The sequence below is a fragment of the Pygocentrus nattereri genome, chromosome 12 (genome assembly GCF_015220715.1).
Source record: "Pygocentrus nattereri isolate fPygNat1 chromosome 12, fPygNat1.pri, whole genome shotgun sequence".
NCBI classification, from domain to species: domain Eukaryota; kingdom Metazoa; phylum Chordata; class Actinopteri; order Characiformes; family Serrasalmidae; genus Pygocentrus; species Pygocentrus nattereri.
This window is the reverse complement of record NC_051222.1, coordinates 33,507,037-33,518,535: the sequence shown is the minus strand read 5'-3', so window position 1 is coordinate 33,518,535 and position 11,499 is coordinate 33,507,037. Positions and strand designations below refer to the sequence as shown.

Below are 11,499 nucleotides of genomic sequence, written 5' to 3'. Positions count from 1 at the left end.
CTTAATAATCATCTTGAATGGTTCTCTTAAATGTCAAATCTAAACGCAGTGTTTTAGTGAAGGCATTTTTTCTGTGTAATTCCAGGGAGATGTGCGAGGAAAGGATGCAGACGCATCTCTGACAGCATTCGTTCTGATTGCCATGCAAGAAGGAAATGAACTTTGTGCCAAGTCAGTCCCTGTAAGTCAAATTTGATGTGTGATAATCAATCTGCTATGAGCAAAAATAAAAGAAGGTAATGGATTCTACATCGCTGTCATGTCCCCTTTTGTTTTATTCACTTAGAGTCTTGCACAGAGTATGTGGAAGGCCATTCAGTATCTGGAACGTAGAATTCCCTCTTTGACCAATCCTTATGCTGTTGCTATGACCTCCTATGCCATGGCCAATGCTGGCAAATTCGACAAAGCTCTCCTGATGAGGTATTCCTCTGGAGGTCAGTGAAGCTCAAATGAATGAAATGTTTTAGGCAACACTTATATAGACTGCAAATTAAGTGCTGAGAAGAAACAACATGAAGGAATTAATCATTTGCAAGAAGTTCACAGACAAACTTGGTTGTGCTCTACAGCTTCTTTTTTTCTCATGAACAGATGGTGCTTATTGGGAAGTCACTAGTGGACACCACTTTTCCCTGGAAGCCACAGCCTATGCCCTGCTGGCTCTGGTAAAGGCAAAGCAGCTTGAGGAAGCAGGGAAAGCCGTGAACTGGCTCAACAGGCAGACCAGTCCTTATGGAAGTAGCGGCACCACACAGGTAGGCCATGCTCATGCCACTGAGTCCTTGATACCACATGTAGTGATTTTTCTTAAATTGAAAATAGTGTCACTCAGACCTAAACATGTCTATATGTGCATGCTGTTGTTGATGCTAATACACACACAATGTAGAAACGGGGATCAGCTCTACCTGAATTAGAATTGTAAACATTCATATATATAAATTTATTTGTAGAGTTATTTATGTTACTTAATCAACTGACTAGATTATTTGGCTTAAATGTGGCTTTTACATGGGAAAAGCTGTACTGCTAAAGAGCTAAAAAATCATTATGAAAGAAAAAAAATATCTTAACTGCTTAGTTTAAGGCAAGTTATGCTCATTATTTTGACTATTGAAAGTTCACTAGATGAGCTGTGTGAGAACAGATTTCCAAGAAGATCTGATGGCTTTTTAAAAATGAGAATTGTTTTAAATTGTTTTTAAGTGCATTAAGCAGCTGTTAACTAGCTAATGTATGTAATGTCCATGACAGGCGAATTGAGTATTCAGTAGATTTGAAGCAGCTGCTAAAACAATTTACAGAAACTGGCACAGCTTAGAATATTCCAGTGACTAATGTTACCAATGTATCAGGCTGAGCTTTAGTGATGTTTTTAAGGGGAATGTTAGTTCATTCTGGCAGAATTACTTACAGTGTAAACTGCACATCAGGGAGCATGAAGCAAAAGCTGCTGTTTACTACAAGTTTGCAGTTGCCTTCTTATTACAAATTCTCAATGTCGCCTTAAATGGTGCAGCAGTTACATTCTGGCACCCGTACATAGAACTTCAGCATCCATGTACTGCTGCTTCAAAACCAAGACCAGCATTTTTTTCTTTTCCAGTGGTGGAAGGTGACATTGTGATTCTGTGGAATACTAAGTCAGACTTGCATATGTTGTATGTGACTACTTTATTCTTCATTTTCACCTCTGTGGACATGAGATCAGGAGGGCTGTCCTCTCTCTCTCACGCTTTCTCTCTGGGAGGGTCCTTTCCCCACAACCTTTTTGAGTTTCAGCCAAAATTGTTCATTTTTTAGGTTCTATGTCTGCTCATACAGCAAAAGTGAACACCAGAAGTGTTGTCACCTTGACACAGAAATATTTATCCCCAATTCTAGGGATCAATAAACACATCATCAAATATGAGTTTGAAATATTGTGAAATATGTACAACCCCAAGTTCAATGAAGTTGGGACGTTGTGTAAAACATAAATAAAAACAGAATACGATGATTTGCAAATCCTTTTCAACCTATATTCAATTGAATACACTACAAAGACAAGATATTTAATGTTCAAACAGATAAACTTTGTTTTTTGCAAATATTCACTCATTTTGAATTTGATGCCTGCAACACGTTCCAAAGAAGTTGGGACAGGGGCGTGTTTACCACTGTGTTACATCACCTTTCCTTTTAACAACACTCAATAAGCATTTGGGAACTGAGGACACTAATTGTTGAAGCTTTGTAGGTGGAATTCTTTCCCATTCTTACTTGATGTACAACTTCAGTTGCTCAGCAGTCCTGGGTCTCCGCTGTCGTATTTTGAGCTTCATAATGCACCACACATTTTCAATGGGAGACAGGTCTGGACTGCAGGCAGGCCAGTCTAGTACCCGCACTCTTTTACTATGAAGCCACGCTGTTGTAACACGTGCAGAATATGGCTTGGCATCGTCTTGCTGAAATAAGCAGGACGTCCCTGAAAAAACGTTGCTTGGATGGCAGCTCCAAAGTTGCCAATGTTGCTCCAAAACCTGTATGTACCTTTCAGCATTAATGGGGCCTTCACAGATGTGCAAGTTACCCCTGCCATGGGCACTAACACACCCCCACACCATCAGAGATGCTGGCTTTTGAACTTGGCACTGATAACAATCCAGACCGTCCTTTTCCTCTTTGGCCCGGAGGACACGACATCCATGATTTCCAAAAACAGTTTGAAATGTGGACTCGTCAGACCACAGGACACTTTTCCACTCTGCATCAGTCCATCTCAGATGAGCTCGGGCCCAGAGAAGCCGGCGGCGTTTCTGGGTGTTGTTGATATGTGGCGTCGCTTTGCATGGCAGAGTTTTAACTTGCACTTGTAGATGGAGCGACGAACTGTGTTCACTGACAGTGGTTTTCTGAAGCGTTCCTGAGCCCATGTGGGAATATCCATTACAGATTGATGTGGGTTTTTAATGCAGTGCCGCCTGAGGGATCGAAGGTCACGGGCATTCAATGTTGATTTTCTGCCTTGCCGCTTACTTGCAGAGATTTCTCCAGATTCTCTGAATCTTTTGATGATATTATGGACTGTAGATGATGAAATCCCTAAATTCCTTGTAATTGCACGTTGAGAAACGTTCTTAAACTGTTGGACTATTTGCTCACGCAGTTGTTCACAAAGTGATGAACCTCGCCCCGTCCTTGCTTGTGAATGACTGAGCCTTTCAGGGATGCTCCCTTTATACCCAATCATGACACTCACCTGTTTCCAATTAACCTGTTCACCTGTGGAATGTTCCAAACAGGTGTTTTTTGAGCATTCCTCAACTTTGTCTTTTGTAGCCCCTGTCCCAACTTCTTTGGAATGTGATGCAGGCATCAAATTCAAAATGTGTGAATATTTGCAAAAAACAATAAAGTTTATCCATTTGAACATTAAATATCTTGTCTTTGTAGTGTATTCAATTGCATATAGGTTGAAAAGGATTTGCAAATCAGCGTATTCTGTTTTTATTTATGTTTCACACAACGTCCCAACTTCATTGGAATTGGGGTTGTACAATATGGATGCACAGGAGGCATAGAGATGCAACACAGCCTTGCAAAGGGGCTGCACTCATGTAAAAGAAACTTTATTGTTCATTGTTTAAGTTACATGTGGTTGCTATTCTGAGCTGTTTGGTTAGCACTGAGCAGTGGTTCTCCCTTGCCCCCTGTTCATTAAAATGTTATTCATCCTTAAACAGGAATGTTTCCTACATCTTCTACTCTGCTGATGCTACACTGGTGTCAAAAGTGGGATAGCCTCCACCAGTGTAAGACAGAACTGAATTCAACTGCTTGGAGTTTATACTAAATCCTGTGGTCTCTGTCATTTACTAAAACTGATTTGAAACTTCAAAGATTACAGAAAGAAAATAAACTATTGTTTGGCACCTAGGCAACTATCATGGTCTTCCAGTCTGTAGCCGAGTATTACAAGCGAGCGAGTGGATATCAGAGTGGTGAACTGGATGTGGAGGTGTCTGTGAGGGGCCGACCTGACTCTATCAGATGGATTTTCAAAAGGGAAACTTCACACCTTACATATTCAGAAAAGGTTAAACATGCTTGTTGTTTTGTTCCTTTCACAATGGGAAAAAGTATGTCTACTTGACTCAAATTTGTATGTCATTTTCATAGTAATAAATAAGTAGATTCCATAAACACAGTTATTGTCAAAAGTGAACTTAAAGACAAAACTGATCTTATGTATTTAATACATATAGAAATGTACACATTTAAATTGGGTACATTTAATGCATGCCTTTTTTCAGCGGTATTAAACTGAATGAGATTTCATTTGATTTGTGACTGTGTCAATATTAATTCCCTTTTAAGCCCCTTTAGAAGGGTAAGAATACTCAATATTACTGAATATACTTCTGCATGCATATGCTTTTTTTTTAATCATGAAATTTTTAAGACTAATCGAAAGACCTCTGTGTGTCCATAGGTTAACCTCAATCAGGAATTTACTGTTACAGCTAAGGGACATGGTGTGGGATCTCTCAAAGTGAGTATACACACATTACATGTGCCTGAAGATTTTGTACTTCTAGTTGGATTTACTGATTGTTAATAAATATCCTCCTTATAGGTAGTAACACTCTACTATGCTAGTCCCACTGAGAAGGAAAGTGACTGCAGAGATTTTGATCTTACTATAAAGATGGAAAGACAACGTGAAGGTAAGATTCATTGCGACCCAAAAGTGTGTAACTTTAGTAGTAGTTGTGGGACAGAACCAAGCAACGTCTCATATTTTATTGTAAAATGATAATGTCTGCTCATTTCAGTTAAATATCCAGGAGCTCAAGAAAGTTATCTGCTCACCATTGAGACCTTGTGAGTATATCACAATTTGGATTGTATGCATACACAATTCATTGCATTTCAATTCATTCTCGATTTTGTTCTTTAGGTTCAGCAAATATGATGGTTTAGAATATGTATTCATTGGTAGTACAACCCCAATTCCATAAAAGTTAGGATGGGTGTAAATAAAAACAATGCAATGATTTGCAAATCTCACAGACCCATATTTTATTTACAATAGAACATTGAACACATATCAGATGTTGAAAGTGAGACATTTTACCATGTCAATGCAAAACATTAACTCATTTAGAACTTGTTGGCAGCAACAAATCTCAAAAAAGTTAGGACGGGGCAACAAAAAGCTGCAAAAGTAAGTGGTACTAATACAAAACAAGCAATTTGCAACTAAACCTGGGTATAAAAAGAACATTTTAGAGAGGCTGAATCGCTCAAAACCAAAGATGGGCAGAGGTTCACCAAATGCGAAAAACTTAATCTAAAAATTTAACAATTTTAGAAAAATGTTCTTTAATGTAAATATATTATTACGTCACTGCATGGGCTCAGGAACACTTCCAGAATCTTTGTCTGTGAACACAGTTCACCATGCAATCCACAAATGCAAGTTAAAGCTGTATCTTGCAAAGAAGAAGCCATACGTCAACACAAACAAGAAATACTGTTGTCTTCTCTGGGCCAAAGCTCATTTAAAATGGACTGAGGCAAAATGGAAAACTGTTCTGTGGTCAGATGAATCAAAATTTGGAGCTTGTTATCAGCGCACAGTTCAAAAGCCTGCATCTCTGATGGTATGGGGTTGCATTAGTGCCTGTGGTGTTTGTAGCTTACACATCAGGAAAGGCACCATCAATGCTGAACAATACATAGGAGGTCTTAGAACAACATCTGCTCCCATGCAGACAACGTCTCTTTCAGGGAAAGTCTTACATATTTCAGCCAGACAGTGCTAAACCACAAACTGCATCCATCACAACAGCATGGCTTCACAGAAGAAGAGTCCGGGTGCTGAACTGGCCTGCCTGCAGTCCAGACCTTTCACCAATAGAAAACATTTGACACATCCTGAAATGAAAAATCTGGCAAAAAAAGACCCAGGAACTGTTAGAATCCTACATCAGACAAGAATGGGACAACATTCCTTTTCCAAAACTCCACTAATTGGTCTCCTCACTTTCATGGGCTGTTGTTAGGAGAGGGGATGCTACGTAATGGTAGACTGTTCCAACTTTGAGACGCGTTGCTGCCTTCAATTTCTAAATGAAATGGTAAAATGTCTCACTTTCAACATCTGATGTGTTCTATGCTCTATTGTGAATAAATTATGGGTCTATAAGCTTGGCAAATCGGGCGCTGTTGCCTCACAGCGAGGAGGGCCTGGGTTTGATTCCCCGGCCGGGTGACCGGGGTCCTCTCTGTGTGGAGTTCGCATGTTCCCACTGTGTCTGTGTGGGTTTCCTCCCACAGTCCAAAGACATGCAGCCAGGCCAATTGGACGTGCTAAATTGCCCCTAGGTGTGAGTGTGTGAGTGACTGTCTTTGTCTGTCTGTCTGCCCTGCGATGCACTGGCGACCTGTCCAGGGTGTATCCTGCCTTTTGCCCGAAGACTGCTGGGATAGGCTCCAGCACCACCACCCCCCCCTTTTTGTGTATTTTAGAACTATTGTAACGTTTTAATAGAAATGTTGTGATTTTTATTCATCCGCACAGGTATAAGAGTCCAACCAGAGATGCCACCATGTCCATTTTGGATATCGGCCTGCTGACAGGATTTGTGGTGGATGAAAAAGATCTCAGCGATGTAGGGGAACATCTAGGAGATGATATGATTAATATTTTAAAACCTAGTAGGAACATACAATTAAGCTAATTATATTACCACAAACTCATAATGATCTAATGGAAATAATGAATTAAATGATTTTTACCTGCAGAAATTGTTGATTTATTATTAAAATGTTTGAGTGCACTCACTGCAATGTAATTTGTCATGTTTTAAATGATAAAAATATCTATCAGCACTAATTCCATTCAATTTCAGCAGATGATGTGAATTGTGTTTAAATTGTAATTTAGGCGCAAGTTATGTTTTTTTCTGGACATAGCATTAGAGTTCTTCATGGTTTGTTGGGCATATTGTAACAAGTTTGTTTTTAATTATTTTCTATAAACACGAAGAGTGCAAAACTTTGCAAATTAAGTAAAAACAGCAAGTGTGCTCAAACATTTGTCTGATTGTAGTTTATCCTATGCTTCAGTATTGCAATATTTAAAAAATGCAAATAATAATTTAACTTAAAACCCCCAGCTTATTACATACTGAGGCTCATCATTCAGTAACTACAGGGTCTATAGTGCAAATGGCTGTATAATACATAATAGCCCTGACCATTTAAAGGATTAACATTAAACATTTTTTTTTATGTTCACAACAGCTGATCACTGGGAGCGACAGATATATTCAGAAGTTCGAGATGGATAAACAGCTTTCAGAACGAGGCTCCCTCATTCTCTATCTAGATAAGGTACATATGAAGACGAGCCTTCATCAGACCATTTTCATCCCATGTACAAGTTTGTGATTGTTTGGTAGTTAAGTTAATGTTGTCTTGTGGGCACACCACATGCACATAAATCCCATGAATAACTTTAACGTCTACGTGTTCTTTGCCAAAATCTCTCCGATTGCACAGATAAACCCTCAGTCTATACAAGTGCCCTCTTGGTTGGCATGTACAGTAATTGTTTTAAATGGCCAATCTGCTATAGCTTTTGCAATGCTCAGTTTTGCCATGGAAATGGAGCTTGTGGTTCAGTCCAGCTTTATTTCTAGAGGACCCTTTTGCTGCAATATCAACCGAAAATCCAGCATCATCTGCATTACACACCCTGTAATGTGGTTATTCCCATGAAGTTTTTGTTATTGTGACAATAACAGGACCCAAACTTTGCTGCATGCATAATGTAAAAATTTGCTTTGTGTAATTTAACATTTTACAAATTATAGACTATATTGCTGCATGGTACTTTAAACTGCATTGAAAATACATGGTGTCTAAAACTGCTGCTTCTCACCAGGTGTCTCATGGGATCATAGACAGGATTGCTTTCGGAGTGCACAAGATCAGTGAAGTGGCTATGCTTCAACCTGCTGGCATCACCGTGTATGAGTATTACTCTCCAGGTAAGTTCATAGACACACACATATACACATGTGCCAATTTCAATTTACAGGGGGCCTGATCACAGGTTGTGGGGGCCAGCTAGTAATCATTATGTCCCAGACAGGACACTGTAGACAGACACTGTAGACACCAGCAGCAAATGGTGGTGGCCTTGATAGTGAGTTTAGTCCCTGAAAATCCATATAGGCACAAACGCCTCCATCCTTCTTGCCCACAAAGAAATAGTTCACCCACAAGAGAAGAAAATGGGCAAATAAAGCCCAGTTCTAATGGCTCACATATGCTAGCATCCATGGCTGAGTGCCCCAGGGGGTGAAAGTGTGAATAACAGCCCTGGGAAAGAGTGACCATGCGAGATGCGACTTCTCTGTCCCAACAGGGTTTGCCGCATGGCCTCCACAAACTTTGCCCCTGTGGGGAGCTGTAGGGCTGTAGCTGAGGCAAATGCTCACCCAGGCAGCAATGAGATCATTTAGGCCACATTGAATCTTTGGGAAACTAGGAGGGCTGCTGCTGAAATACCATTGACCATTGTACAATGAACCCTCTGCAGCCCTCCGCATCCCAAGCTTACCACTCAGGATTAGCCACATGAAAATCCCCTTGTACTGGGGAGAGCAGGGAGAGGAGCTTCTGTGGAGGCTACCACAACAGGTGGGGTGGGAGGTGTGCAAGCACTAGGTTTGAAGGCCTCAAGCACCGCTGCATCATCTCTTGCAGCTGCTGGTCATGGCTCCCAATGGTAGCACCCTGATTTAGGAGGGCTGCCTTGAATTGATCCATCGTTACTGGGTTCATGGTTGGTCACACCTTTCCTGTCACAGGATGGTCAGGGAGCAGAACCAAGCACAGAGGGTAAACCCATAAGGACAGATCTTAAAATTGACAAATACAAAAGATTTATTTATTTACCCTCTTGGTAGACCTATAGTGGGATGGATTGTAATAAATAATGATGCAGGCATAATGAGTATGTTGTGTATTACTGAAAGGAAGTAATACCAGCTGCATTCAAAGTAGCGACCCTGGCCTTGCAAGCCCAGTGCGCTATCACTTGTGCTACCCAGTGGCACAGTGTTACGGTGGAATTACACCCCCCCCCCCCCCCGGCTATATTTCAGCCTTTACTTTTCTCTCTCACTAGTTTGTGCTCCTCGTCTTAAATCAAAACAATGTTTTTCTCCTTCTTTCCCTTTATTCCTCGGTCACTTAGCTTAGAGTTGTGCTTCGTTTTTGTCTCCTTTACCCTTCTTTCATTCTCACCTGGGCCAAGTACCACACCGGTAACTCTTCTACAAAGGTGTGACAAGGGTGAGCCACAGCCTTAAATGTTAATGTATCTGTGCCTGGTTGGCACTGATTATTTCTGTTATATACTTTTGTTACATATACTCAGCCTTGTGGGATTTTGAGTCTTCCGGAGTAACAGTGCATCACCGCCATCACCCTCTGCTAGCAGCCATCAGCACAGGCTGACCCTTTACACAAATGTGTATAACAAAAGTGAATACACAATTAATAATTTACATATAGCCATAAATGCTTGTCTTCACAGAGAAACGCTGTACAAAGTTCTACCATCCTACAAAGAAAGATGGAGCTCTGAACAAACTGTGCAATGAACAGGAGGGTGTGTGCGAATGTGCGGAAGGTACGGGCATTCACAGCTACGCTGCCAACACAGCTGGCAAATTCACAATTAAATAACGTTTTATATTTCTTCTTATTTAGCATGTGAACCAATTTTGTTGGTATTGTCATGCCACATCAATGACCAGCACTTTTAAATGGTCCAAACTAATTATCATTGTACCCAAAGCCTAAACATTCAATATCTTCACAGAAAACTGCAGCATCCAAAAGAAACAGAAAATTGAAGAAAAAGATCGGGAAAAAGTTGCTTGTCAAAGTAACATCGATTACGGTAAGAACTCATGACACATCTGGTTTCACCACACACACCGTCGCCTTCGTTCATGTTTCATGTTGTGAAGTTAAAACTTGCATTCTACAGTTTACAGAGTCAAAGTTATGAAGACTGACCGGAGCCCATACACCGACCACCACACCATGACGATTGAACAGGTTCTGAAAGGTACAACTAATGGTGTTACCACAACAAAGTGCCTTGCGAATTTCTTAAGCTGTGTTGTGAGTAGATGAAACACTATCAGCAAAACAAATATAAGGAAGTTTGATATGGTAAAAGGAAATTGTGGCTTATATACCGTTTGTTTTGCTTTATCAAAGACTATAATTGGAAACAGCCACATCGTACAGAAAGCAAGACTTTGGCTCACGGCCCCCTCTAGCATTAGGTCTTGTCTGCACTTTCGCTTCCAAGCTCCCACTCACTGATCTTCCTGTTTGACGGCATAAACACAGGAAAGGAAGGCTAGCCTCATCTTCACCAGAACGGTCTTCAGAATAAGACCAGAGAACGACTGCTGGAGAACAATAACCGAAAATTGACATGAAACCATCTCTCACACAAACTGCAATGTGTTGGACCCAAAACTGAAAGAGCCATTAGATCCATCCATCCATCCATCCATCCATTTTCTAAGTCGCTTTTCCGTCAGGGTCGCGGGGGGGTGGGGGGGTGCTGGAGCCTATCCCAGCAGTCTTCGGCCATTAGATGTACATTATAAACTGGTATCTGTTTACGAAGACTGATTAAAATGTTAATGTAACCCGGGGTGTCATGTGATTTCCCATCCACTCACCCAGTCCACCTCTGATGGTACCTTTTCCTCTGCGTTGTGGTTTTTTTTTTTTTTTGGTTTGGGGAAAGAGGGAGACTGGACACCGGCAATGTTCGTTTTGATCACGACTCAGCAGCAGCAGCAGTTTAATCAGTGACAGGGTCTCTCTCACAGCGCTTAACTCAACAGAACCAGGTTGACTCTCAGCAAGCACGTAGTTCTCTCCATCACACAGCACAGCACTGCAGCTCTTGGTCACCTTCACACGGCATAACAGAGCACTTAGTTTTACTACACAAATTACCTGGACAGTTACTGACTGCTTATCGTCACTGGCTGCACATAAAACACTGAAATACTGTACAAAAATATGAATTACTGGAAATAAAACAACTAATACAACCGTATTTTAGCCTCAGAACATAAATAACAGAGCTCAGCGCATTAAATCCATGCCTATACATGTGACTGCCGCCATAGCTACACTTTTAACATAAAACGCTAAAAATAATATATAAACAGTCTCCGAACCAACAAAATAATCTTTACTACTGGACTAAAACACGTTTAAAAGTATTTTCATGCGCAGTCTGAACACGGATGGCTTAATAAAACAATTATTTTAACTGGATGCTTAATTGTACATCCTACCTTCACACGGCATAACAGAGCACTAAGGCTGTGCTCCCCGTGCGACCAAACACTACCGGCTGGGGCAAAGCGCCACCCAGCGGACTGGAGGGGA

The 11,499-nt window shown here is 40.8% G+C and overlaps 1 protein-coding gene across 1 annotated transcript in view; it reads left to right on the top strand.

Moving 5' to 3' along the window:
* Positions 1 to 11,499, top strand: part of LOC108411292 (complement C3-like) — a 38,248-nt gene that overhangs the window by 23,098 nt on the left and 3,651 nt on the right. Inside the window, exons 27-39 of the mRNA XM_037543228.1 lie at positions 86 to 181; positions 287 to 437; positions 595 to 758; positions 3,926 to 4,084; positions 4,481 to 4,540; positions 4,625 to 4,715; positions 4,824 to 4,872; positions 6,575 to 6,665; positions 7,300 to 7,389; positions 7,943 to 8,048; positions 9,605 to 9,700; positions 9,893 to 9,973; positions 10,064 to 10,144. Coding sequence (XP_037399125.1) covers positions 86 to 181; positions 287 to 437; positions 595 to 758; positions 3,926 to 4,084; positions 4,481 to 4,540; positions 4,625 to 4,715; positions 4,824 to 4,872; positions 6,575 to 6,665; positions 7,300 to 7,389; positions 7,943 to 8,048; positions 9,605 to 9,700; positions 9,893 to 9,973; positions 10,064 to 10,144 — 1,315 coding nt within the window. The remainder of the gene's footprint in view (positions 1 to 85; positions 182 to 286; positions 438 to 594; positions 759 to 3,925; positions 4,085 to 4,480; positions 4,541 to 4,624; positions 4,716 to 4,823; positions 4,873 to 6,574; positions 6,666 to 7,299; positions 7,390 to 7,942; positions 8,049 to 9,604; positions 9,701 to 9,892; positions 9,974 to 10,063; positions 10,145 to 11,499) is intronic.